Source organism: Mchenga conophoros, linkage group LG3 (assembly GCF_057382185.1).
Source record: "Mchenga conophoros isolate Kocher_MC1m ecotype Shallow Benthic linkage group LG3, M_conophoros_male_GT1.1, whole genome shotgun sequence".
NCBI classification, from domain to species: Eukaryota; Metazoa; Chordata; class Actinopteri; order Cichliformes; family Cichlidae; genus Mchenga; species Mchenga conophoros.
The window spans coordinates 57,834,716-57,860,377 of record NC_140528.1 but is presented as its reverse complement, the minus strand read 5'-3'; the positions used below and the strand labels follow the sequence as shown (position 1 = coordinate 57,860,377).

Below are 25,662 nucleotides of genomic sequence, written 5' to 3'. Positions count from 1 at the left end.
TAAAAATAACTTTGCCTACTGGTGAGAGGGACGTTGTTAGCTTTCCACATTCCGACACTTCAAAAGCTTCAGGAGCTGTCCGCTCAGCACAGCATCAGCACCACGGAGATACACGGATGCATCCGTAGACTCGAGACACAATGCATGTTTGGGACTTTCAGGTGTTTGGACCAATGCTTTATTTTCTGATCAAACCAGAAATCTTTAATGAGCAGCTAGATTTGTCTCACATTAACTGGCTGAGTTAATGCCAGTTAATGCAACATGGAAGCAGCTGGAATCCACAGCTGTGCGTGTTCATGGAGCTGCATTTTCACCTGCTGGACATCACTACCTGACAAGTTTAACTGTCTTCAGAACATTGCAGAGGCCTTATTGACAGTATTTGACTCCACATATCTGTGTGAGCAGATTTTCTCCTCAGGTAGCCGTCTGAATGCTGGACACTCGGAGACCTGTGTCTCTGAGTGGGAGACCAGAGATCATATTAACATGTGTGTCTCTGTATTATCAAACATGCCATATTGGCTTAGTTTATTTTTCTTATCATTGTTGTGAGGAGACTATAAATAGCATTTGTATTTTCTGTTGTACAGTCCATTTGCTGTTATGGATAAAAAGTCTTTTTTTTTTTTGTTTCAAAATAGCTGATAACTATTCGCTGATAGCTGCCAACATCTGCGAACAAATATAATTGTATGAAGTGGTTCTATATAGTGTGTAACTGTTAATATAGAGCGTTATTAAATTTATTGCTAATGCAATCATATGGCACACTGACCTCTGAGGAAATTTTAAATGGCACTCGTCATCAGAAAGGTTGCCAACCCCTGATCATGGATATCAAATCCTCACAATTCTGAGCCAACGGTTTGAACGGTCTTCATTTTTACATTTATTACAAAATCTAAATTAAAAAAAAATCTTCTGGGATTTTAAAAGAACATTTCAATAGAAAAAACTGATTTTGGAACCAATCCCAAATTATTTTAATGATATTGAATTGACTGCAGTACCTAAAAGGCCCACAAGAGGGCTGGGGACAATACTTAAGGGATTGCTGCCGTCAATGAACCAAAGAAACTGTGTTTGTTCTTTGTTTAAGAAAAAAAGAAAAAGAAAAAACACTGGGTACAAAACATTTTCTTCTTTTTAAATGTCATTGAAACAGTCAGTTCAAAGTTTGGGTAACAAGCTCCCTCTACCTTTCTGTAATTTTACAAATCTGTGTCAGATTAAGGAGCTGTGGGTGACGGATTTCACTGGTTTATTACAGCAGTGTGGAAAAACAGAGCTGTTATATGGCTTGCTTTTCTTTACATTTATATGTTAAAGATTTATTAAATATGACATTTTTAGGTTACATTTTTAAATTTTTAGAATTTTCTTTATAGTGAAAGAGAAGAGAATCTCCTGAAGGTGTTTTTTGCCTCTATAGTTAATTATCTAACAGTCTTAGTGGTCCAACTATTCCTGATGTCAAAACAGGCTGTAAGTGGCCTATGAACTAAATAAGAGATGAAATAAAAGCAACAACATAAAGTGGGAAAAAAGTGATTTAAACCATTAATATAACGAGTCAGTTAAAAACTGTGATGGTTTACCATTATTGTTTAGAGTGCAGCCTTACCTCTGGTATTCCTGATCCGCATGCGTACGGAGCAAAGGCTCTGACCAGTATGACAGCCAAGAAGGAGAACATCAGAGCCCAAAATATGTACATCAGGTAGTTCATGATGTAGGCAAAGGGACCCTGCAGAGGCACAAATAGCACGCACACACACACACACACACACACACACACACACACACACACACACACACACACACACACACACACACACACACACAGACAAATGATTTCTGAAAAATGAATAAATAAACATAACATAAATAACTAAGCAGGGATTCGTTTTGTGGAAATCCTGAAGTCACAGTGGTTTAGATTTTGCACCATGACAGTTTTCAACCAGTAGATGGAGCCATAGCAGCACTGAAGCCTGAGGAACAGTCAACAAATCTCAAACTCAAGGCTTGGGATTACACTTCATTCACACATTTGGAGCCAAGAAAATCCCTCAAAAACAATTCTGAGAATAACAACTGCTACCAACTAGAAATTGCACACATCAAAATCAGCAGAAAGTTTTAAAATCTTCTCCTACCTCTGACTTTCCTGTTATGAGCTCAGCCCAGCTCTGCCACTGTGGACACCGGTCCCTCTCCTGGAACGTGGTCTCGTTAGACAACCAGCAGCAGTGCTCGTGGTTGAACCAGAAGCCTCGGAGACACAACCCTCCCTTCACGTCCGTCATCCAGTGGGCTGAGATGTCGATGCCGCCGGCTAGAGCACCTGAAAAAGTTGAGAAGAAAGACAACAAGAAAGAAAAATCTGTAAGATAAAGACCCTAAAATAATAGAGAGAACCCCCAACAATCAGACAGCTCCCCCTATGAGTAAGCACTCGGTGACAGTGGGAAGGAAAAACTCCCTTTTGACAGGAACAAACCTCTGGCAGAACCAGGCTCAGGGAGGAGCAGCCATCTGCTGTGGCCAGTTGGAGGGTTAGGGGAGGACACGAGAAAGACACACTGTGGAAACACTGGCTTCAGCAGACTCTCCATTTGTTTCAAGTCTAAAACAGATCGTGCTCCTCTTCTTCGGAACAAACGGCCTGAGGAGATGAGGCCAAATCCTTGACTTCCTTTAAAGTTCATCTTAAACTCACTTTATATAGACTTGTATTCTGTCCTCTCAATACAAGTAATGCTGTCTTTTACAGCCTTTTATTGTCCGGTTACCGCCTTAACTTGTCTACGTTATTATTTCTGTTCCCTTGCTTGAGGTCTTAGCAGTAGCAAGGGAACAGAAGTAACAGTGCTCTCCATTTTCACTGAGATAAGCTACAATGATGAGTTTTAAAACGAGTTTTTGAGACAGAACAAATCTGGGCTAGAAGATAAGCCTGGTATTAAAATGTAAGTGAGGAGAATTTTATTTTGACTGATACGTCTCACCCACATGATGGTACAATTTACACAAAATACAGATTATTGAAGTTTCCTCCAGTGAATCATGAGAAAACATAAAATATCCAGGTCCCCATGTCATAGACATTAGTCAAACTTTGCACAGTTTTGTTTTATTAGATACGCTCACGTTATTGCACAGGGCCTGAAGAACGCTGTGCTTTTCCATGGAATCACACAATTTATTGTGATTGCCTGGTTTGCGCCTTACATTTTCCCTTTATTGTTTTAACAATCTCGACTTTTATGGTTGTTTGAATTTAGCCTCCGAGTACTCTGCATAACTCCGAGTTCTGTTTTTATAGGTGCTATATAGATAACGTTTATTATTTTTATTATGCATATCTGAGTGCGACCAAATGTCAGAGAAGTGGATCAGTGTAATCTGAACAAGTTTACAACCCAAAGGGTCAACAAAAAGATTTTTAACCAACATTGCTAACATTCATTTCCTTTAGATAGGTGCCGCCCCGCATATGTTCAGTGCTGTGCTCGTGCTACGTCGCGGCTCTAAACCCGTTTTCTGTCAACCCATGGGATATAAAGTTCAGCTGATGCAGGCAGCAATGAAACAAGAGAAAAAGTCTGAGCAAGTACGAACGCTTTCCATCAAAGTGCTTCAGAAGCTTGAAAGCCTGGGAAGATCAGTTAAATAACTGTGTTTTTAAGAGCAGTGCCCTAAAGTCTGTTGCCACAGCAGATAATCTACCTCCATCTCACCCAATCCCCGCCATCCTTCTGTGTAACACAAACCATCTGCATGTCCTCCTTCACTTCTAATTACTGATCCCCATCTTTAATATCCTTTGTCCAGTATATCCACTATCCTTCATCTGGACAAGCCCAAAGCATCTCAGCCTTGCCTCTTTAACTTTGTCTCCCTACTGCTCAGGACCTGAGGTCCCAAATTCAGCAAAGATATGATAACATTTCAATAACCACTCAGAATTTGAGCTGCTGCACTTAAGAGGGACAATTTATGTGCGAGACACCCAATTCAAAACGGCAGCGTATAAAGAATTTGCATACTTTATGCTGCAGTGTGTTTTTCAATTCACAGCATCTGGAGTTAGTTTGCTTTTCCTTCCTTATGATTGTGTCTACCTGTTATTGAAGACAACTGTGGTAATAAAGCATTAATAAATGTATGTGTGGGGATGAGTGTGTGGAGTACCTGACATGAGTCCCACCAGCAGCATGAGCAGCCACCCTGAGAAGGCATCACTGATGCTGTGCAGCAGGGCCACAGTGGACTGTCTGCTCTTATTGGTGATCTGGATGAACGGAGAAATGAAAGAAATGAGAAAGTGAAAAATTTCTTCCGTATCCTAAAAACATGACATTAAAGTCATTTGAATGACGCTGAGACCTCTGAAAATATACAGCTGGTCAAGACAAAAAGTGACGAGTTATATTTAAGTACATTTATCTCATGTGCTGCTGTATTGACGGCTCATGTAATAAGGCGTCAAGTCCAAGCTACATCTGCACATAACCTCCATCGTCCCTGTTTCTACTCTAAAAAGTGTGGCGATACATAAACAACCCACATAATGCTAAATAAAACAAGCAACAGATCGAGATCAAAGTGATTCACAATCATAAACAAATTTAAAAAATAAATAAATCCAGTCCACAGGTATCAAATGACATTGTAGTGCATTTAATGTAAGTTTAGAAGCCGCAAACTCAAACACAAAGCCTTCTTTAGTTTTCAGTCTAGGACCAGGAACCAATAAGAGCTTTGATCAGAGCACCTCGATGAACCAACACCAAACCCATGGATGCAGGAGTTTGCTAATGTAAGCAGGCATATGAACATATCTGTCAAACAACTTCATGGGGAGAGTGCAAAGATGACAAAATAGATCCCCAATAGCATCACTTAGAGGACTGAGTAAGTAGTTGTTCGGGAGCTTTGTGGACCACTTATAAGTGATCTGAAGATGACTCACTGAGGCAACGAACAGTGACGCACCAAACACGAGGAAACGAAGCAGTAATCATTTGTATTTTTGATTTGGACACCATTTGACGGACCCAGATCTACCAAAAGAAAATTGACCTTGAACTGACGCTTGCTTTGGCACCCAGAGAGTAAATTCCTCATCTTGTTATAGGTATGATAGCGAAATTCATCTAACTCCCCCCAAAAACATCCTTCCTCCTTACCTCCCTGTGCCTGTCCCGGTCTTTGCTCTTCTCTCTGACCCAGTCGATGGTGTTGAAGTCTTCATAGGTGCCCACTCCAGGCAGCGGATCCTCCAGGGGGTCAACAAGCCTGCTGGGGCCGTTACCGTTCATACCGGCTGTTCTGCTGGTGCCGTTACTCTCCTCGTAAACTCCTGAAAGCAAGGAACAGAAGGTACATTTGAGACGGAGCAATGAAGTCACATTCAAACACCTGTCGCTTCAGCACTTCCTGCAATGAGGCAATGATGGGACCACAGACTGATGTTTACAGAATATAACCTTTCCGCTTTAGCTGTCACAACATCAGCAGGACTGCAAGATTCAAGACATTTGAAGATTTATTAGAAAGCTTTACTCGTCTAGAATAACCAGTGTTAGCTTCATTTACTGAGCAGAGAAACTCAATTTAAATGCACATCAGTATAGGTCTGCCCTGAGGATGGAGGAAGAGGAAAGACCACAGGTTTATCTCATTAGGAGCACAAATTGCAGTAAATCTAAGAGTAGAAATTCAGGTTTCTGATATACAAGCAGAGAAAAGCTGTTCAGAAACATGTGCCATCACCATTGTGCCGAGTTGGTGTAACTTGAAATACACAGACACAAACTATCGCTCAATTCTTTTCCCGGGGACCTTCTGCATTCATTCTGACTCTACATGTTTATTCACGTAGTCCAACAGAGCAGCTTTGCATGAATAACTGTTCAAAACAATCCTTGTTTGTCTTACACTGTCAGAAATAAGCTTGTTTTTCACACTTTCCACTGTTTCACTAAAGCTTGGTGAGCAGTTAGTGAGTGTTTGCAGACAAGTCAGCATCTTCTAGGCAAATTACAGGCGACCGCTGGCAACCTGCTTTGTGATCAAAGCAACTTCAAGGAGTTTTTTCAGTGCAGCACTGCAAACCTCTTTGCAACTGATTCACTTATCGACATCAAGCAACCTCCAGCTACCACTTGTCAACCAACCAGGGATCACACATTTTCCTCAGTGACATGCGGCTGCTGGGAGGTTGTCAGCTGGTCTCTATGCCTGTGTGACCCTGAAACCTGATTTAATCCTACATTGCAACCTTCTGGATCATTCAAGTCGTAGTATAGTTACATTTCTTGTAAGGAGCATGTCAAGTTACGGCATAAGGTTAAAAGGACTTTCTGGTTACGTCATAAGTTACAATGTAAGATTTCCTGCTAAAGCATAATTCAGGCCTAAATGTAGCAATGTAGCAATTTAAATCAGCTGTGTTGGATCAAAGACAGCTAAAACCCTGGGAGACAGTAAAAATATTACATTTAAAAAACACAAATTTGAAAAGTACCACAAAAAATCTTAAGTATTTCACATATATTAAAGTCTTCACAGCATTTAAGCTTGAGAGTGACAGAAATGTCTTTCTTACAGAAATAACACTTGTTTTTCAAAGATGAATGTGTCAACAGCAGCAAAATGAGTTCCTCCTTCTCTCAAGCAAAATCTGACTGCTGTATAAAATAACACACAGACACACATAGGCCTAAATGCTAAGACTGGTAACCCCACTGCTGAGTCTTATTACAAAGCAAAGAAAAAGGGTAAAAAGAAAAAAACATTTCCTGTTGCTCTTTTGTGGGCAAAGTGCATTGTAGCCTGCTTCTATGATTTTGATAACACCAATCCTATACAATGCTGTATTGATGAAAGTCTGAGGGAAAGACACACAAGGCTCTGAGATAGAGTTCTGCTTTATTCTCTCAAGCAGCTCCAGAACAAAAGAGCCTGAGTACGTGGCAGTGTCGGCGCTACAGGCAATCATATCCAGACACAGCAACCAATCAAAAACAGATCCAAACGGAAACAGGAAACAACGCAGGGAGACCTTCAGATTTACGCAGTGAGGAACTGTGTTATTATGAGCCCAAAACAATGGCCTGAGCTGAAATTAAAAGTGTTTTCACTTGAGTATTAATGCGGAGCGCAATATAATTGTAATGACTGGGAAAGCAGAGGAGAGAACTACCCCTGAGAACTAAGGGGGGGAAAACCCACAGTACGCATGAACTTACATTAGTGTTAGGAAGATGGCTCTCCTCAGGTGATCATGAAGTGCAGTGTGGTGAAATTCCAGCTTGTGATTCTGATGTGTGATCAGGAAGCCACGGCTGGTCTGATTTAGGATTACTTCACATTTCTGCGTTTTGTAACACTACAGCAGCAGAATGTTATTATGCGACAACACAAAAGGGACATTCTACACACCCGAGCTGACAGGTTAGACTGGTTTTACAGGGTGAATTAACAGAACTGATCTGTTGATATTTGTATCAGCATGGTTTAGAGGAACACCAGTATGGGTGAGTGAATTAATAAAGGGGAAAAAGAAGGCACAGTTTGTCATGCAGAGGCAAAGTTGTAGCCACAGCTACGTCGTTAAGTATTAACCTGGATTGTTTTGCCCAATCACCAGAAGCCTGGTTTGAGACCCCGTTTGTAAACTTATATAAACTCCTGACAAGAATCCTTCTTGCAGGTGTCAAAATGCCTTGTTCATTGGCACATTTACAGCACTACTGTAGTATGACTGGCAATGGAGGTCTTTATCAGTAGGAAACACTAAAAGCTATGAAAATCCACTTAAAAGTCCAAAATGAAGGCCCTCTGTTACATTATCCAAAGCTGTCCGGTGGGCCGGATTAGAGTCTTTACAAGCCGATTCTGGTCCCCGAGGCTTATGTTTGACAACGCTGATATAGACATCACTGTCTCAAGTTATGCAAAACATCCCTTTCTGCAACGTTAGAGGGCAGCTGAGGGTAATGAAGCCTGTGACATACCTGTGGTAATAATCACTCATCTTTAAAAAAACAACAACAACAACAAGTTCAAGGTTTATCGTACCCGCCCTCGTGCCATTTATTAGCCATACTGCACACTGTGTGCAGGAACAGGCCGCAGGCCTCCATGACCCTGATAGTGATGGTCTGCTAATGTGAAAACAAAACATAAATAATGTTCTTGGTCATATTGTGCTCAACGCCCTGCTTCCAAGTCCATCTCGGAGTCCTTCACACGATGTGGAAATGCAACATCTGTGTTCAATTGTTTTCCTTTCCTGGCACTGTGATTGGGTGAAAAAAAAAATCTCAGAATAAAGAAAACAACTTTGTTGACAGTTCACACTTTCAAAATCATGAAGTGTGTTATGCTTTGTTCTGCTTGTGTTCAGCCTTGGACACAAACTGTGGTGCAAACCAGGGCCTCGCCCTAATCCTCAGATCTCTCCCAGGCTGAAATGTTAACAATTTGTTTCTGTGTGAAGACATTTTGGTTTTGTTCCTTTCTCCATGTGCACTGACAGCACCAACAGTTTTATTCAGATTGTAAAACAAACACTTCTTCCTGCTCAAAGTCCTGAAGAAGAAAAAGCAGCAGAAGCCCCATTAAACACACTCTTACTGCATTTACACCTTATTTCTATTTGCTTTGCAATACGCCTGTGTTGTATTACATTTAGCTTTTTAGATAAGTTATTCAACATACAATAGCTATCATATTTAATTATTTACTGCATTTACTGTATTTTATTTAGACTTCAACAATTTTATATATTTTTTTATCTTTACTTAATATTTTATTTATATTTTTATTTATTTTTCCTTGAGATCCATATCCATTTTATTTAGATTTGACAGTCATGCTGTTTTATATTCAAATTTTCATCCATCTAAAATGCATTTTTATTATTTAACATTTTATTTACATTTTTATAGATTTTCATATCAATTTCTGTAATGATAAAGTGTTTTATTGCATTTTATTTACATTTTAGTTACCTTATTTTTTGTATTTAATCGAGTGCCTTTGTGCTGTGTAGTTTTTATTTTATTGACATTTTTGTCATTTTGTAGTTTGTGTTATTTTATTGCACTACACATTTACTCTGCTTCGTTTAAGCCATTATTGTACATGTTGTACTTTTGTACGTTTTGGATGCTGTAAAACAGAAACGTCCTAATTTATCCAATCCTATCTTGATCCTGATTACCAAAGACTGACGAAACACGCGATATTCAAACAGACCAAAAGAAGGCATGAAAGTGACAGAGACACCCAATAATACAAACACACTTATTCAGACTGAGTGTAAAAGACCTTAAACAGTCACACACCGAGACATGACCATTGTTTGGACTGCGTCTTGTATCAATTACAGTGACATACACACCAGCACGCCAACCACATGACTCACTGCATGATGGGTCGTAAATGGTCTTAATAATTAAACTCTGGTGCCATAAAGTTCAAGATGTCAGCAGAAAAACAAAGCAAAGCAAAGTCGAGGTTTTAAGATTTAGTGCAAATTTAAACAGTTGGTGTATAAAAGAAGACAGTAGATAAAACACTGAACATGACTGCCGAGTAGTTGCAGTGATTGTGCTGAAACTATTTAACTCTCGGCTCTGTTAAAGCACACTTCTTGTTTATGACAGCGTGAGAGCAGAGTACACTGGCAGTGAAAAGAAAAAGAAAATCTGAGCTGAAAGGAAAACACTCTCAGTGACACAAACTCACCATTCTCAATCAAATCCTCCTCATCCAGCTTCTTAGTCCAGAACTCCCAGTGCATCTCTCCTCAGCCCCCCCTCAAACTCCCAAAGCTTAAAATCCACAATCGGTGCTACGACTCAGACTGAAAACTGCCCACAGTCCCTCCTTTGGACTCCAACAGAGCGCCCCGAAGGCTGTTGAAGGAAGTGAATGACTGGCTAATCTGCCTGGGAAGTCTTTAATGACTTGCTGAGCTGTTTTTAAAGGTTTGTGAGCTGTAGCTGCTTGACGAAGGCAGATTACTGCGTAAAAATGAGATCACGTGTGTTTACAAGATCTTTCACCTCCTGAATGCTGCGGGACCCTGATAGCTGACAGGAAGAAAGGTTGTGTGGTACACAGTGCTGTGAAACAGGGTCAGGCTGTGAGTTACATTTACTCTCCATTCATTCTGTGAACGCAGTCCTCTTGAATATCAATTGCCGAACAGCTCGTGCTCTGATAAGCACCGCTGACCTACAGGCAAAACAAAAGCCGTGAAAGAAATTTGAAATTTAAAAAGCTCTTTTCTACCTCAGACGGGGTGCTTTTAAAAAGGGGGGATAAAAGTCGACTAAACGAACGAATGAATTACTACCAGTTAACACTTTTATAGCCTTAACCGTGGACTTTAACTGCACTTTAACCCTATTAAGAGACGCTGAACTAAAAGCGAGTGATGCCAACAATGCTGTGAACTCAGGAGAATTCAGTTATCTCACTGCTACACACAGCCATCACATTTCTATGAGATACACAGTATTTACAGTAGATATGGTTCAACCACACTGAAAATTCAGGCTTTCTAAAGGTCTTTCCGATTTTTTCTTTGGACATTTGTTTGCTTTTTTTACTCATTTGCAGTCCAGTCCAGACCATTGTTGTGTATACACATAACACACTAGGGTTGGGCGATATGTAAAAATTTTCCAGCTGGCCATCATCAGTCCGACAGTCGAGACAGACTTTTTGATGGGCGGAACAATGTAATCATGCACGGACTGATTTGCGGGTTTACCACACAGAAGAAGTTCAAACACGGCCGAACAAATCCCCCCCCCCAAAAAACCCCTGTCAGCGTTAACGGGGCTTAAACGCGGTCATCACGATTAAAATTTTTAAAGCGCTCAACCCATCTGGAACTTTGGATAAACTGCCCGAAATGCATTGACAAAGATGTTTCAGGGATTTTGACTCAGTCTACGCTCCAGATGCGTTAATTGGTAATCGCATTGTCGTGATGATGTCGCGTTAACGCTGACAGCACTAAAAACATGTAAAGTTGCCAAGTTGGGATTTCTTTGGCTTTAAACCAGATGAAAGAGGTAAACCTAAGGATGTAATCAAAGCGGTGTGCCGCTTGTGCAGATGTATAGTGCGAGAAAAGTACTCAAACACGACTAACTTACATGGGCATATACGCGTCCACCATCTGGCTGAGTATGCTAGGCCAGCGGTCCCCAACCCCCGGGCCTCGGACCGGTACGTGAGTCGTTTGGTACCGGGCCGCGAGAGTTGAGGGTCAGGTGTGAAATGTATGGTTTTCAGGGTTTTTATCGGTTTTCAGCGTCCGTGACACCTTAAAGGCCGGTCCGTGAAAATATTGTCGTGCATAAACCGGTCCGTGGCGCATAAAAGGTTGGGGACCGCTGTGCTAGGCTATCACCAGCTTCTGCAGCTCCATCAACAAGCATTTGGGCGCACTCTGACGAGGGTGCATTTACTCGCAGATGAAAGAGGGTGCTATTAAAAAAGCATTTTTTTTCCCCCTGTTGACAGCTTCTATTAGCTCTATCATTATTAGCAAACTTACTCATGGGCAAATAAATAAATAAAAACTATCGATGATATCGTTGATAGTCGATATATTCCTCCAATCGCCCAACCCTATAACCCTATAACAGACTAGGCAAAAATTATATATTTTAAATAACATCTTTAGCTGACTCTATGAAAAAGTAGCTTGACAGGCAAAAAAAAAAGCTATTAGCTGAAAACAATATTTGAGCCAAAACTTACATTTGGACTTCATCACACCTGTTGCCACTGTTGAATGTCCAGATGTATGTATGCACAGACAAAGTCGAGCTAGACCTTTTTTTGTTTAGATAGGTAAACAGGCTGTTACAGTAGTCAAGTCTTGTAGAGACAAAAGCATGTATTATCATCTCGAGTTCACTTGTTGACCCGATGGATCTATGTTTTGAAATGTTCCTCAAGTGAAAAACGCTCCAATGTCCCTCCAAAGAAAAAGCTTCAGCAAAACGAACACCCAGGTTTCTAACTGGTGCATCCCTGGTGAAAATGGATATATGGTTCACAACCAAATGGAAATGGATATCTCTAAAAAGGTATGCTGACCACTCAGCCACTCTAAAAAAAAAAAACAAAAGAACAAATGCACACGTTACAAAGACAACCTTCAAAGCACTGAGCCAAACATGTTCCATCGAAGAGCAAAGAAACACACTAGCATCCCGGCTACACATCCATACCAAAAGCCAAAGAAAACATCCAATGCTTCCCAGAAACTGGGTTAACAACACGAAGACTCCACCAGAGCAACACTGCTGGTTTCCAGCAAGGGACGTCATGCTGAGTTCAGCACTCGCTGTGTGTTCGAGTGTGCGTCCTGAGGGAACCAACCAGACTGATCATCACAGCGCGCGCACACACACACACACACACACACACACACACACAGAGAAAGAAAAAGGGCTCCGGTAAGGCTCTGAACCTTGAACTCTTCAGGTCTTGTCTCTATGGGAAATGGCGTCTCATGTGACCCCTGTGACGTTTTGATGACTGACAAACAAACTCTGCAACACACTAACATAGTGGGCTGTCATTACTTTACGAAGCTAGAGATCTAAAAGTCATATTTACCAGGTCTGGGGAAAAATAAATCAATTAGGAATATGTGTCTGTGGCTGATTTGATTTTTTTCCTTATATGTAGAAGATCATATTTTGAAAGAACCTTTAAATATGAGGATGTGATGCAATAGTCCTGCTGGAAAATTACTGACAGGCAGCTTTGCAGAAAAGTGGCCCAGACCCAGACATTACAGAAAAGGAGGAACTAACATCAACAAGTCAGCAAAACGTAACTGAAAACTTTGAAGTGGTAAATCTAGGCAGTTACTAATTGACACGATTCTAGGTTGTTGTTGTTTTTTTAAAAACAGAAGACATTTTAATTCAGATTTTATTAAAGGCAATGTTCTTTATTATATGCTTCAAACTGTATGGGGGTGGACCTGAACGTATATGAATGTGCAAGCGGTTACTGCAGTAAAAGGAAGTAAAAGGAAGAATGAGTAAGCTCAGCAAATCTCTGGCTCTGTTCGTGGTTTGAAGAGGACTTTTTACTATTATAGAGGTAAAGCTGTAACAAAGTGGCAGCTGTTTTAACATTTAAGTATCCCCAGATGACCTTTACTTGACCCACTATAGAAAACCTCATCAGGTTTTGTAACTTTCTTGAATGCATTTCTGCTTCATTATGAAAATAAGCGCTTTCATTTGCATAAGTCTTATTTACACATTTACTTACAAAAGGTAATCCCACTCCACGCTTAGTTCACTTATAAAGTAAATCCAAAAGAAAAAACAGAAATTACTTTGGTGAAACTAACGTGAATTTTAAAAAATTCATCAACATAAATAGATTAATACCTACATACATAAATAAACATTTTAAAAAGAACACTAATAATAAAAACAGAAAAACTTAATTTGGCAGGCAAACTAGTGTGCTAATTCATGCAAAAAGTATTTTAAAGTACTTGTTGTATTGTATAATGGTATATTAATTTATTTAATAAACCATTTATTCATTTGGTCCATTTTAGTACTTCATAGTTATCACTGTAACATGTGACAGGCAACCAAGTCCCTGTCAATCATTATAACCTGTTTTCATAGTTATGGTGTGATAAGACAGTTCAGTGCCTGATGCAGCAGGACTGGCAGTCAATTTGAGCTGCAATGAAAGCACTTTGGATAACAACAGCAGCACAAGTGATAAAGCAAAGGAACACAAACCCCAATGAACTGAAGAAACACTGTAAAGAAGAAAGGGCTAACACAGAGAAATGGATTACTTTGACATATTGCTGCTAAAGGTACAAACTAACTACACCAGTAGTACTTTTTTTTTTTCCACAGGACCACAAAGAGTCATTTGAAACACTTTTAAAAACTTTAGCTGTCTCTCTGAGCAAAAATAGTGCTTTTCACTTTTCCATCATATCTTTGGAAATCCTTTCAAACTGTTAGAGTTCAGATGCACATTTATTAACTACATGTCTACATAATAAAAGGAGCTGAAGCAACTAGATGCATCATTTCAAGGCTGTAGTTCTTCAATCGTCTCTCCTTTTGTTCCAGTTTTGCTAATACTACAGGAAGCGGTGTCTGAAAAGGGCTGGGAAAATCATCAGAGACCCCAGTCACCCATCACATGGACTCTTCACCCTCCTGCCCTCTGGGAGGCGCTAGAGGAGCCTCCGGACTAAGACCACCAGGTACCGGAACAGCTTCTTCCCCACAGCTGTCAGACTCCTGAACTCTGCCTCCTGACATCTGACCCACGTTAACACATGGACTGAACACACACACACACACACACACACACACACACACAAAATGGACAACTGTACCCTCAAACACACAATAATAACATGGACTGAACCACCACTCACAACCACTAGCACTTTATATAGCCTCTTAACTGCACTACTGTATAGTTCTGTGTAAATAATCATACGATCATTTTAATTCTATAACTGTTTACAACTTGCATAGCTCCCATTTCTGTATAGTTCTTTATTTCATACTCTGTATAGTTGGGTTTTTTTCATATTTATATCCTGTTCATAGCCTGTACATACTTATAGTTATAGCATATTCATAACATACTTCATACCGTGTACATATTACATACCGTAATAGACCCATTTCTGTAATATACTCACATATCTATATTATTGCTAATATATATTGTAATATATCTATATCATGGCTAAAAGCACTTCTGGATGGATGTAAACTGCATTTTGTTGCCCTGTACCTGTGCATGTGCAATGACAATAAAGTTGAATTCTATTCTAATACAGCAAAGATAAGGGTCAAGGCGGTGTCAACAGTGGGCAGCTGGCACACCCAAGATATTTTCAGAAACACGTGGGATTATAATTACAGTGGAGAAGGTTATTGTGGATAATCGATATCAATTCACACAATTTTAGAATAAATAAATAAATAAATGAAGAAAAAGGAAAGGAAATGGTAAATAAATGATGGAGGACTAATATCAAAGCCATTATAAGGACATGAAAAACTTTGGTAAAAAAAGAAAACAAATTAAATTCCTAGATTTCAACTGTAAGTATATTTAAATGAAAGACAAAATTTCAATATTCTGAAATTATGTGAGATGAAAGGTCCAGCAACACTTATAACACCAGGGAACAACTTTATCAACAGACCAACGCTGTTGAGCTTGTGTCCTTGATCGTGGTCATTACAAAACACCAAACAGTTTGTGTTTAACTTAAAAAAAAAAAAAAAAGTATACTCCAGAGAAAAAAATGAAACCAACTAATCACCCATTAACACGCAAATAGGCTGACCAAGCATTCAAGCTGATGATGCTTGAACCAAAGTTCAACTAAGCTCTTGACTGAACCATTACAGATTTAAAAGGGATGTCACCTTATACATCTTAAAGTGGTTCATTCCCAGATGTGCAAAAAACCACAAACTAGTTCAAATTAGACGACAATCACAGGAACTGTAAAAATGAATTTCTTTACATTACCATTTTTTTCTAGACATATAAAAACAAAAATCTAGTGAACCACAGAAACTCATTAACAGATAGATCCTTATTAATACCCGTTAATACACTCTTTAAATGGAATATCCGGAATGCCTCAATAGCTTCCAATGCCTACAAAGAATAAAGGCGAGCTACAATGTTTTTTTTATTACAATGGCTTGCACCAGGGCTGGTTAAATCATTCCTCTTAATAGAACATCCGTGTTTGTTCATTTGTTCTTTCAGAGGACGGGAGGTTTCTCCTTGATATATTTTGTTGCATGGAGGCTCTATCATGTGGACCAAAATGTTATTTTTGCAGGTAATAAGGACTTTTACATCAATAATCTTGCCATTTGTAGAGTCTTTAAATTATTTTTATTTTTTATTGTATTCCAGCGTGAAATAATGTATTCCGATCAGTAGGTTTGGAATAAAGAGAGGTGGACAGATATTTGTCATTTTTTTGGTTACTCTTAAGTCAAGAAAGTTATTTTTTTAGTACTATGATCAAGAGTATAACAAACCTACACAGTGTCAGTTTAAAAAATTCTACAAACTCCAGTAAATTGGTAACGGATCCCTTTCAAAGTAAAAATTCATCATATTAGACGGTGATTTTGTAGACCTAGTGTGAAGAAAATGTTCCAGTGACTCTAGGCCTGGTTCATGATCAGTGTTTGTATACAAAGATTCAATATCTAAGGTACACATAATTATGAGGGTTAATAGGTGGAAGTTCTTTGAAGCAGAAAATAGGACCTAGTTCAAGTTGTTAATATGAAACTCTACAAAACCTGATATTCTCTCAGTTGCATTTCCAATTCCAGACACAGTAGGTCTGCCAGGTGGATGTTCAAGACAGATTTTTTTGTAATATATACAAAAAAGCTCTTAAAGGATGTTCATCAAGTAAAAAAAGTTTTCTCCTTCAGAGAAATGTGACCATAGAAGAAACACAAACTGTTTGGTGTTTTGCAATGACCTCGGTGAAGGCCACAAGCTGAAACATGTCGGCGTCTTAATGAAGTTGTTCCCTGGTGTTTCTGGAGTTTCCATCTCACCAGTTTATTTTATCTTTCTCCACTCAACTTGGAAGTAGGTGAAGTTGTGCCAGACATCTCTAAAATGTATTAATTTATATTCTCACAGAATTTTTTTTCTCTTATACATTTACATTTTTTTTTTCTATGTGTGCCTGCACGGTCTAAGCAAATCACGCAATTTGATAAATTCACTTGTTACTGTACTCAGGAGACATGGAGGAAAGCAAAGAGCTGGGAGAAGCAGCAACATGTTCACTTCCATTGGGGGATTAAAGGATTTCATGGGGAAAGTGTTGTTTCTTTTGATGAACACAGTCTACACTGCCACGAGGACTAAGAAGAGCCATATACCGCAGGGGTGGAGAACTCCAGGCCTCAAGGGCCGTGTCCTGCGTGTTTTAGATATCACCCTGAGTCAAATGATTACAGGCCTCTACAGAACTTCAAGACATGTTGAGGAGGTTGTGATTTAAATCCGCTGTTTTGGATCAAGGACACATCTAAAACCTGCAGGAAACCGGCCCTTAAGGCCTGGAGTTCCCTACCTATACAGGACATAAAGGACAACCTTCACTGCACAGAAGTGTTTGACAGAAGGTTCAGAACACTTTGATGTCAGTATTTGGACTAGCAGTGCCTCCCCAACCCAAACTTTCCTCTTCAAACACCGCAGGCTAATGAGTCCATGGGAAACAGGTTACACAAGGATATAAACGAGCCTGCTTGGTAACAGGTTCAAGTGCTCGCTAACGACCGGTTAGGAATGACACAAACACTTTCTACTGCCAAGCTTCACCACGGAAAGTAACAAAAAGAAGGAAGTTTGAGCTGAAACATTAAAATGGCAGGAAACATAAAGAAAGACGAGTTGTCATTTATCAGGGTCTGAGAGTGGGACAGTTTAAGTTCAGAGTTGGATCACTCACTCTTAAGGGTAACCCAGTTGTTACCTAACTCATGGTGGATGCCACTGTGTACGAGACACATGGCTTATACACAATTTTCCTTGACCGATAATAACGCTGGTCAAAGCATACATTGTTATTTTATTAGGTTCACACTTACCACAGTAACTCAGTTTAAATTAGCTTTCTTTACGCGAGTTTTCCACTTGGATGATATTAACCCAAGAGTTTTAGCTGATGTTTCCTGAGTTCCCTGGAGCCAGGCACATAATTATATAATTAGTCTGAAACCTGCATGAAACTCAACTTCTGGTTCTCCTTTATTCTACTCTCTCTTTTTTGAGCAATGATCTTCTTTCATAAACCATTGTGTAATAAAAAATAAAAAAAAGCTAAAAACAAAAAAGAAAAATATTTCTCTGGCTTCAAAGAGCTGACAGTGAAACACACAGCTCAACAGCAGGAGCAGCAGGCAGTATATCCACTGAGAGCAAATCTTTATCTCATCTGCAGACCTATTGTTGGCACCGTTTTATTGTTCTGCTTAAACTGGTGATGTCACTGTGACATCAGTAGTAACCAGGAAGATTAATAACGCACACTGCTGACACTGCCTTCGCCTTTATTTGCCCTGGCAACAGGTACACTCGGCCAATTTGTCTGAAATTTTATTTTAGGGTATGTCAAGTTGACAACAGAACGATCTGAGCTATATCCGACTCTGCTGTACGGAAGCGAGCTGGAAAAATGTTTGCTGCTTAACCTGCAGGTAGAGTCAGTGATGAGGAAAAGGAAGTGGTAAGGATAAACACGCTCAGGCTCTCAGGGTGGCAGCATGAAAACTACTAAGAGAGTGTCTGTGGGTAAGATACAATGCTCTTCTCTTTAGATGAAGAAAGGAAGGCTCCTTACAGGTCAGTAAGTTCTGGAAGAACACAAATCCCTTGAGGAAGATTCAAACTTCTCAATAGGACAAATTAACCGTAATACACTAGCAGGAGTTTCACAGGATTGTCAATTAATAACAGCAACTATGTTATAACATTGCAAGTGGCAAAAAAACAAACAAACAAAAAAACAAAAAGCAATAAAAAAAACAAACTAACAAAGTTGTGTAATAAATGACTCCATTCACTCAATTCCTCTGTTGGATCTCAGCTCTAATTGGACAAATAAGCATGCAGGGAGTGGGGTGATAAGGTCTGATGGTGACAAAGCAAGAATTAAAAAAAGAAAAATGTGTCCACTGCATGCTGAAAGCATGACATCATTAGTAACCAGGCAGTCTTGTTTCTGATTAAAGGAATTTGCAAACATCCTCTTTAGTCCATTTAATTTGTGCATTTTGCACTGAGGTCTTATACTCTCTTTAAAAATGTCCTTCCATGCATGTCTACTTTTGCTTATGTTTAGTTGTTTGATTTAATATTTTGTATGTGATTTTTTTCTTAGGACAAAGAGTAATGGGACTGTTATTGTTTAACTTCATGTGACCATTATTTCAGTTAGACTTTGATTTGTGTGAATATTTGAGGTGTGTTTTTAAAAACTATTGTACAACTGAGAACGGCATAAAGTTTTAGCTATTAACAGGCCACCATGTCGGAGGCTTCAGTATCATAGGTCAGCGTTCGTGTTCATTTACTTTTTTGTTCAAACATAAAATAAAATAAAATTTACTGAAATAAAAAGAATAAATAGTGAGGTCAAAGAGGTCCCGTCTCCAAATTAAATCCTCCTCCCTTCACCTGCAACCAGTCATGGCTGATGGCTGCCCCTCTCCGAGCCTGGTTGTGCTGGAGTTTTCTTCCTCTTAAAAGAGAGCTTTTCCTCCCCACTGTTGGAAGGGCTTGCTCATAGAGGGGTGTTTATGTGGTTAGGGCTTTCTCTGTATTATTCTGTGGTCTTTACCTTACTTGCTGTTGTGATTCCATGTAGGGCTGTTCGATGTAACGATATATATCGGATGACGATACAAAAACGTTTCATTTTACGCTATCGTTTGTTTCGTGTTGTTGCAAAATAAACTGTTTACGGCAATATTTTTTCATTGTTTTGATGGTCACTGTAGTGGCTATATTAATTTCTTAAAGTTCTCTCTTTCTCTTATGTTTAATATAACCACACTACTGACGGACAGGCGATTGTTTTTGTGTGTTGTCATTAGCAACAACGACGGTAAAACCATCGTGTGGCTCCACATAAACCTTTCACAATAAATCTCAAGATCCTGTTGAGACTTTTCAAAATAAACTGAATCAAGTGAAAGAGTATTCAGTGCTTACAGATGAGAAGAAACAAAGAGTCATTAGGTGCTAAAAAATAAACCTTAGACTCGAACGTTAGAACAGGCTTTTCCCCACTGTGTAATAAATACTCACAAAGAAAATGCCGGCCGTTACAACTTATGTCTAAAAATGTATAGCTTCATGCATCGGTTAAAACACTCGACTCCAGGTACACGATGCGCAGCTGGAAACACTTCACACGAGGCGAGCTGCCCGAGAGTCACAGAATTTACAGAAAATGTTAAATGTTTATGATTTATATCGCATTTCGACGATAGACGTCTTATATCAGGATATAAGATCTTGGTCATATCGCACAGCCATGCTATACAATTGAATTGAACTGAGTGGAAGCACAGCTCTTTTATTCTGACCTGCTTCACCCTCCAACTCATCCTCTTAAATTGGCAGCAATTCTTAAAAATAAAAACCCAGACATGATTTTTGCATATTTTCTTAAAGTAACCAAATTATCAAACCTTCCACTGTATTCTCAAACACTGTAAAGCTCTTATCTCAGTTAATTGGCTTATTTACAGCCAGAGGGTGAGCCATACACACACACACACATATATACACATATATATATATATATATATATATATATATATATATGTATATATATATATATATATATATATATATATATATATATATATATATATATATACACACACAATAAATCTGTACGTTTCCAGGTAACTGTTTATTCAGGTGACTCACAAAGCATGTGCCATGCGCAGACACACACACACACACAAACTACTGATACCTTATCAGTGTTTGAGAGCACTAACAGACACTAATCACAGAGTACGCAAACACTTCCAGACAGCAGTTTAGCCACACTAGCATCTGCAGTGCAACTTTTTTCGGGGGTAGAAAATAAAATCAGTTGCCAGGCTCTCTAAACTATCAAGTTGCAAAAGGAAGTGTCATTTAATCCTACTACATTCAAACAGCCAGGCTGCTACTGAGTGACAGCCCAATTCCTCACGTACTAGAGTACGTAGAGTCCTGTGTAGACACAGGAAATGTAATGATATCATTGTGCAATCAAAAAGCAAATGACTGTTTATAATATACAAGCAAATGACGGTTTCAGAATTTGAAATGGGCCTGAAACTACAAGTAATTACACACCTATGCACAAACTGTCTACATACAGTAAAAGTCAGTCTTACATTATGTGACAGAAGTCTGCATATTTTCCTGTTAGTTCTGACCATGACGGTTATGATTAATACAACTCAGTGAAATAATTTGATTACAAAACTCGTGACCTTCTTCTAATTCTGACTAAGACCTCTTTCTTGGCAAACATTCTCCTTCCTGTTATTAGCTGTATAAGAAAAGACTGTCAAAAAGATGTAAACTATGTGTGATCTGTGATAGACATTTGCTAGCTTCAGGTCTATTCCTTTTATCTCCAGCAGGGGACAAAAATACATCAGTTTTTAACCTTGTCCATCACACTTTGATTGTTGTTTTACTTTTAAACTAGCCGTGTAGTCTAATATTAATTAGTAAAACAAGTCACTGGGAGCATGTATAGCACGTAGCGTTTTCAGACAAGCTTACAGCTAAGGTGACTCAATCCCAGAGTCACCTTAGCTGTGAAACAGCAGCAACCGGTTTACACTGCTGTGTTTAACTGCATGCCCCACACTTCATAATTATTATATACATGTTACGTTGATAGTAAAGGTGGAAATCACCGAGATACCCCACAATACACAATCTTTCACTCACGATGCGATATTACTGCAGTTTTTAACATTTTGCCACACACTTCCTGCCTTTGTGTCACTTCAGTTATGTTTTTGCTGCAAAATGAGATGGTTGACTAACCCTGTCATTAAAGTAAGACGGAATCAGTCTGCTATCAGTCTGTGATTGTATGGGTTCAAGCTGGCAATTACATGCAGTCTGTTTCTGATAGTGCAACAATCAACTGTGACAAATCCTCCAAAATCACATATCTGTTGCCGTCTACACAGACAGAAATGCCCTCAGCAACCTCTCCTGTTCTTTAGGAATATAACCAGAACAAAGCGAGGTGAGTGTAGTCTCCCCGAGTTGCGCTCATTGACAAAGACTCTGTGGCGTTTAGAGGTTATACAGCAATTCTTCACAAACCTCCAACAATCTCTCTGAGTGACTGCAGTCAGTCCAAGTCAGACTGCAACTGCTTGCAGAAAACGTTGCCTCCAATCAGGCAAAATGAGCCCTCTTGTCCCATAATAATTCCAGAGTACTTGAATGTATTTAATAAAATATCAATCTAAAATCACCATGCACACCCGCCCCCCATTTGTCAGAAGAAAGAAGTCGTGCAGGAAACAGGCTGAAAGTGATTCTTGAATTTAAACTCTTTTTTTGTATTTATTTACTTTGAGGGGGACTTTTAATGCCAGAGTTAGCTGAAGCAAGTTACATGACTTGTGCTTTGAAGCTGCCTCACAACTCCCTGATAAGAGTTTAGTTGAAATGGTTTATGAACTTTAAAAAGCTTAGCACTGAAACCAGGCGTTGGAAAGACCAGCAGCAGGAGCCCCACCTGAGCTGAGCGGAGGGACGTCGTCCGTGGTCGAGAAGTCCAGCGTGGCTCCTGCGATGTCCACCATCTCGTCATCATCGTCATCGCTGGGATGATGAAGGCCGTCAAAGCTCCCGGAGCAGTACCCGGGGTTTTCCATCCCTTCAGAGCCTTTTAATGGGGGAAAGTAGGGGGAAACAAAGAAGAGAGGGAGGGTTAACTTCTACTAGCCCCACGGTAGGTATCCGCTTTTCCGCTTTAGTTACCTCTCTCTCTGTCGGCTGCATGTTTACCACGTAAACTCGTCCAAAAGTTAGACATAGTAGCGCACAGGTAAGAGGTCAAAGACCCCCCCTGCTAACTGTTTTACTGTTGAGACACGGGCACCGACAACAGCTGCTCTCTGTCCTCCTCACCCGCTTCATACCAAACAGCGGCTGCAGAGTTAATGACGGCACATCTGTGTTTACGGTGAAGTTTTCGCAACCATTTCCGCTTTTTTTGCACTTCTCTTTCTGCTACATGCCTGCGGCTTCGGGGCTAAAAGCCACAAGAGCAGCGAAAAACACAGCGCGGTCCCAGGAACAGCGGATTAGCCTCTTTCCTCGTGACGAGGACCGAGCTGTCAAACAAGCCGACACGGTGTAACCGTACGGCTAACTTTCATCAGCGCTGCTGCTTTTAACCGAAATGTGCTTTGCGCCTTGCTTCATCAATAATGAAAGAAAAAGCCGAATGAATCCGTACTTTACCTGGGAGGGAAGAAAGCAGTCGTGCGGCTCACTGAAGAAGGAGAAGAAGTCTTGTGACTCGGATTATTTGCCCCACCGTCGTCTTCTTCTGCGGGAGCTGCTTATGTCAACACTATCCTGTGTAAACTTAACTGAGAAAACCCTGCGTCATCCACCGACACCCCAACACTGAGGTTTTGTGACGCAATATGTACATTTAAGAAGGTCTCGGCAAAGTGTCCCCTGCTTGGACACTCACGCTGGTGAAACGTAGCGATAACAACTGTTTGCATTTGTCGTTTTGGCACTTAAAGCGCAAACGGTAAGCCGTCGTCAAGTAAGCGAAAATTAGCTACGTCCACCTTTAAGTCTTTTAATAAAAAAAAAAAGTCGTATAAATTAATTGGCGCTTTTACAGTCCGACACGTTTTAAGATTATACTCGAATATTAAATGCATACATTTTACATTTTTTATTGTTTTTATATGGCGTTAAAGCTTTTATTTTTACGCGACGTCGAAGCCCATGGTTTTTATTTTGAAACCCAAAGGAGGTAGTTTCCGGTTTAAGAGCGCAGCCGCTTTAAGGCTGGCACCGTCGGTGCCAGGAAGAGCAGTCGAGTGAAGAACTGTCGTTTACCCAAATTTGGTTCGCCAATAAGTTCGACAACTCGGTCATCAAAATAACAATAATAATAACTTATATGCAAAGCGTGAGTTTTATATTAAAAATCATCCGACAGTCAGCAAAATTATCCCCCACACTGAGCATCACATGTTGAAACATAAACAGTTTGTGCTGTATTATATCTGGATATTTCTATAATAAGTTATATTTACTACTAGGACTATTTTCCAGTGTATTTAATGAATTACTGTAACTTATCCGTACTGTTCTTACTGCCTTTGAGCAACTGTGACCAATTAATTTCCTCTGGGATTAATAAAATATTCAGATTCTGGTAAATTGTCTTGGGGGGAAAACTTCTAATAGATACAATTACAGAGTTTTTTGTGTTTCTTTTTTATGTTATATAATATCGGGAAGAAACTTACAAATGTACATGGAGAAATGTTGTTGAAAAGTTGTTTTTTAAAACGTGCAAGGAAGGAAAGAGTGTCAAGTGTTAAAAGAGCCACATTGTTTTATCAACTCATTAGATCACTGAGTCAATACACAATCTACTGTAGTGAGGAGGTGTAACAGTAACTGATACACAAAAGCTACCATTTCATCCAAATTAGCTTTTTATCTGAATGGGCCTGAGTGAAAGGCAGTTGGGAAGAAATCACTGGTAGAAACAGCTCAGGAAGAGGCAGCCATCTGTCGCAAATGGTTGGGGGGCAAACACAAAGGGAAGAGAAAAAAAGACGGTTTCCAAACTTTTGTCCCCAAAGCACACGCATCATAAAAATATCAGCAACTTATCAGCTCTGCCACTTCCAGCTCGATCTCCTAGTTTTTTGTTAGTGCCACCATCTCCGAACCATAGCAGGTCTCATTACATATATAAAACAAATTCTTCAGTCTTACTGCAGAAAAAAAAGAACAGAAATGAAATGAAATGAAAAACGATAGAGGCACTTTTGGGTATGACCCCTATTTGCAATATGGCCTCAGCAAGCATATAATGTATTACCAACCTATCAGACACGTTCACGCAGTAAAACATGCACTATTGTTGTCTATGGTTCAGACCATGAGCTTTGTACAATAAATCTCTTGATGCATGCTCAATCATCCAGGTAAGGAAATCCCAAAAAGTGGATTCTGTGTTAGACAAAATATGTCTCAGCTGTTCCAATACTGACATATAAGGAGTATCCCTTAGTGATCCTGTATGTGCCAGGAGTATCAGAACAGTTGAGACGCATTTTTTCTAAACACTGCTTCTCTGTAGCTTTCAAACTCCAAAACATGCTGCGCCAAAAGTTAGTCTACGCAAAGGATCGGGTCCACAAACAGAGTAACATAGTGTACGCTGTTAAGTACCACAAGGATTGTCATGATTTATACATCGGGGAAACCAAACAACCTCTAGCGAAGCTGATGGCACAACACAGAAGAGCCAACTCGTCAGGCCAGGACTCTGCAGTCTGTTTACACCTACAGGCCAGTGGACAATCTTTCAAGGATGAGGATGTACACATCCTGGACAGCGCGGAGTCAAGGAGGCCATTTACGTGAAAAGGGAAAGACCATCTCTGAATCGAAGAGGGGGCCTAAGGGTCCATCTTTCGCCATCATACAATGCTGTGATTGCAGCCATTCCCCAACTCTCTGTGAATGGTACTTATAGCCAATGATTAATGGTCATTGATCAGTGATCAATAGTATTTGATCAATTGGCTTTGATCAGTGGTTGTTGATCAATGGTCATGAGAATTTGCATATTAATCAGAAAACTAACCTCACAGCTCATTGTTCGTCAGTGGTGCTGGTTTCAGTCATTGTGCAAAAGTACTGTTTGTAAGGTTGTGGAAACCTGCAGTCAGCTGAGACCGAAGAAGTCACTTGGATGAGTAATGAAACGTTTCTCGTACT

At 39.7% G+C, this 25,662-nt stretch overlaps 1 protein-coding gene across 4 annotated transcripts in view; it reads right to left on the bottom strand.

Annotated features, from left to right (window-relative positions):
- clcn5b (Cl-/H+ antiporter 5b) overlaps positions 1–23,467 on the bottom strand; it is a 44,081-nt gene extending 20,614 nt beyond the window's left edge. Inside the window, exons 1-6 of one of the 4 annotated variants that reach the window (XM_085264343.1) lie at positions 23,140–23,467; positions 22,409–22,558; positions 5,202–5,374; positions 4,204–4,303; positions 2,166–2,353; positions 1,631–1,753 (exon numbers count right to left, since the gene is read on the bottom strand). In XM_085264343.1, coding sequence (XP_085120469.1) covers positions 1,631–1,753; positions 2,166–2,353; positions 4,204–4,303; positions 5,202–5,374; positions 22,409–22,547 — 723 coding nt within the window. In that variant the 5' untranslated portion in view covers positions 22,548–22,558; positions 23,140–23,467. Of the gene's footprint in view, positions 1–1,630; positions 1,754–2,165; positions 2,354–4,203; positions 4,304–5,201; positions 5,375–7,265; positions 9,723–9,771; positions 10,493–22,408; positions 22,559–22,653; positions 22,815–23,139 lie in introns of those variants that run through there. The other 3 variants (XM_085264334.1, XM_085264352.1, XM_085264360.1) reach the window with 3 other exon arrangements.
- Positions 23,468–25,662: the final 2,195 nt, after the last annotated feature.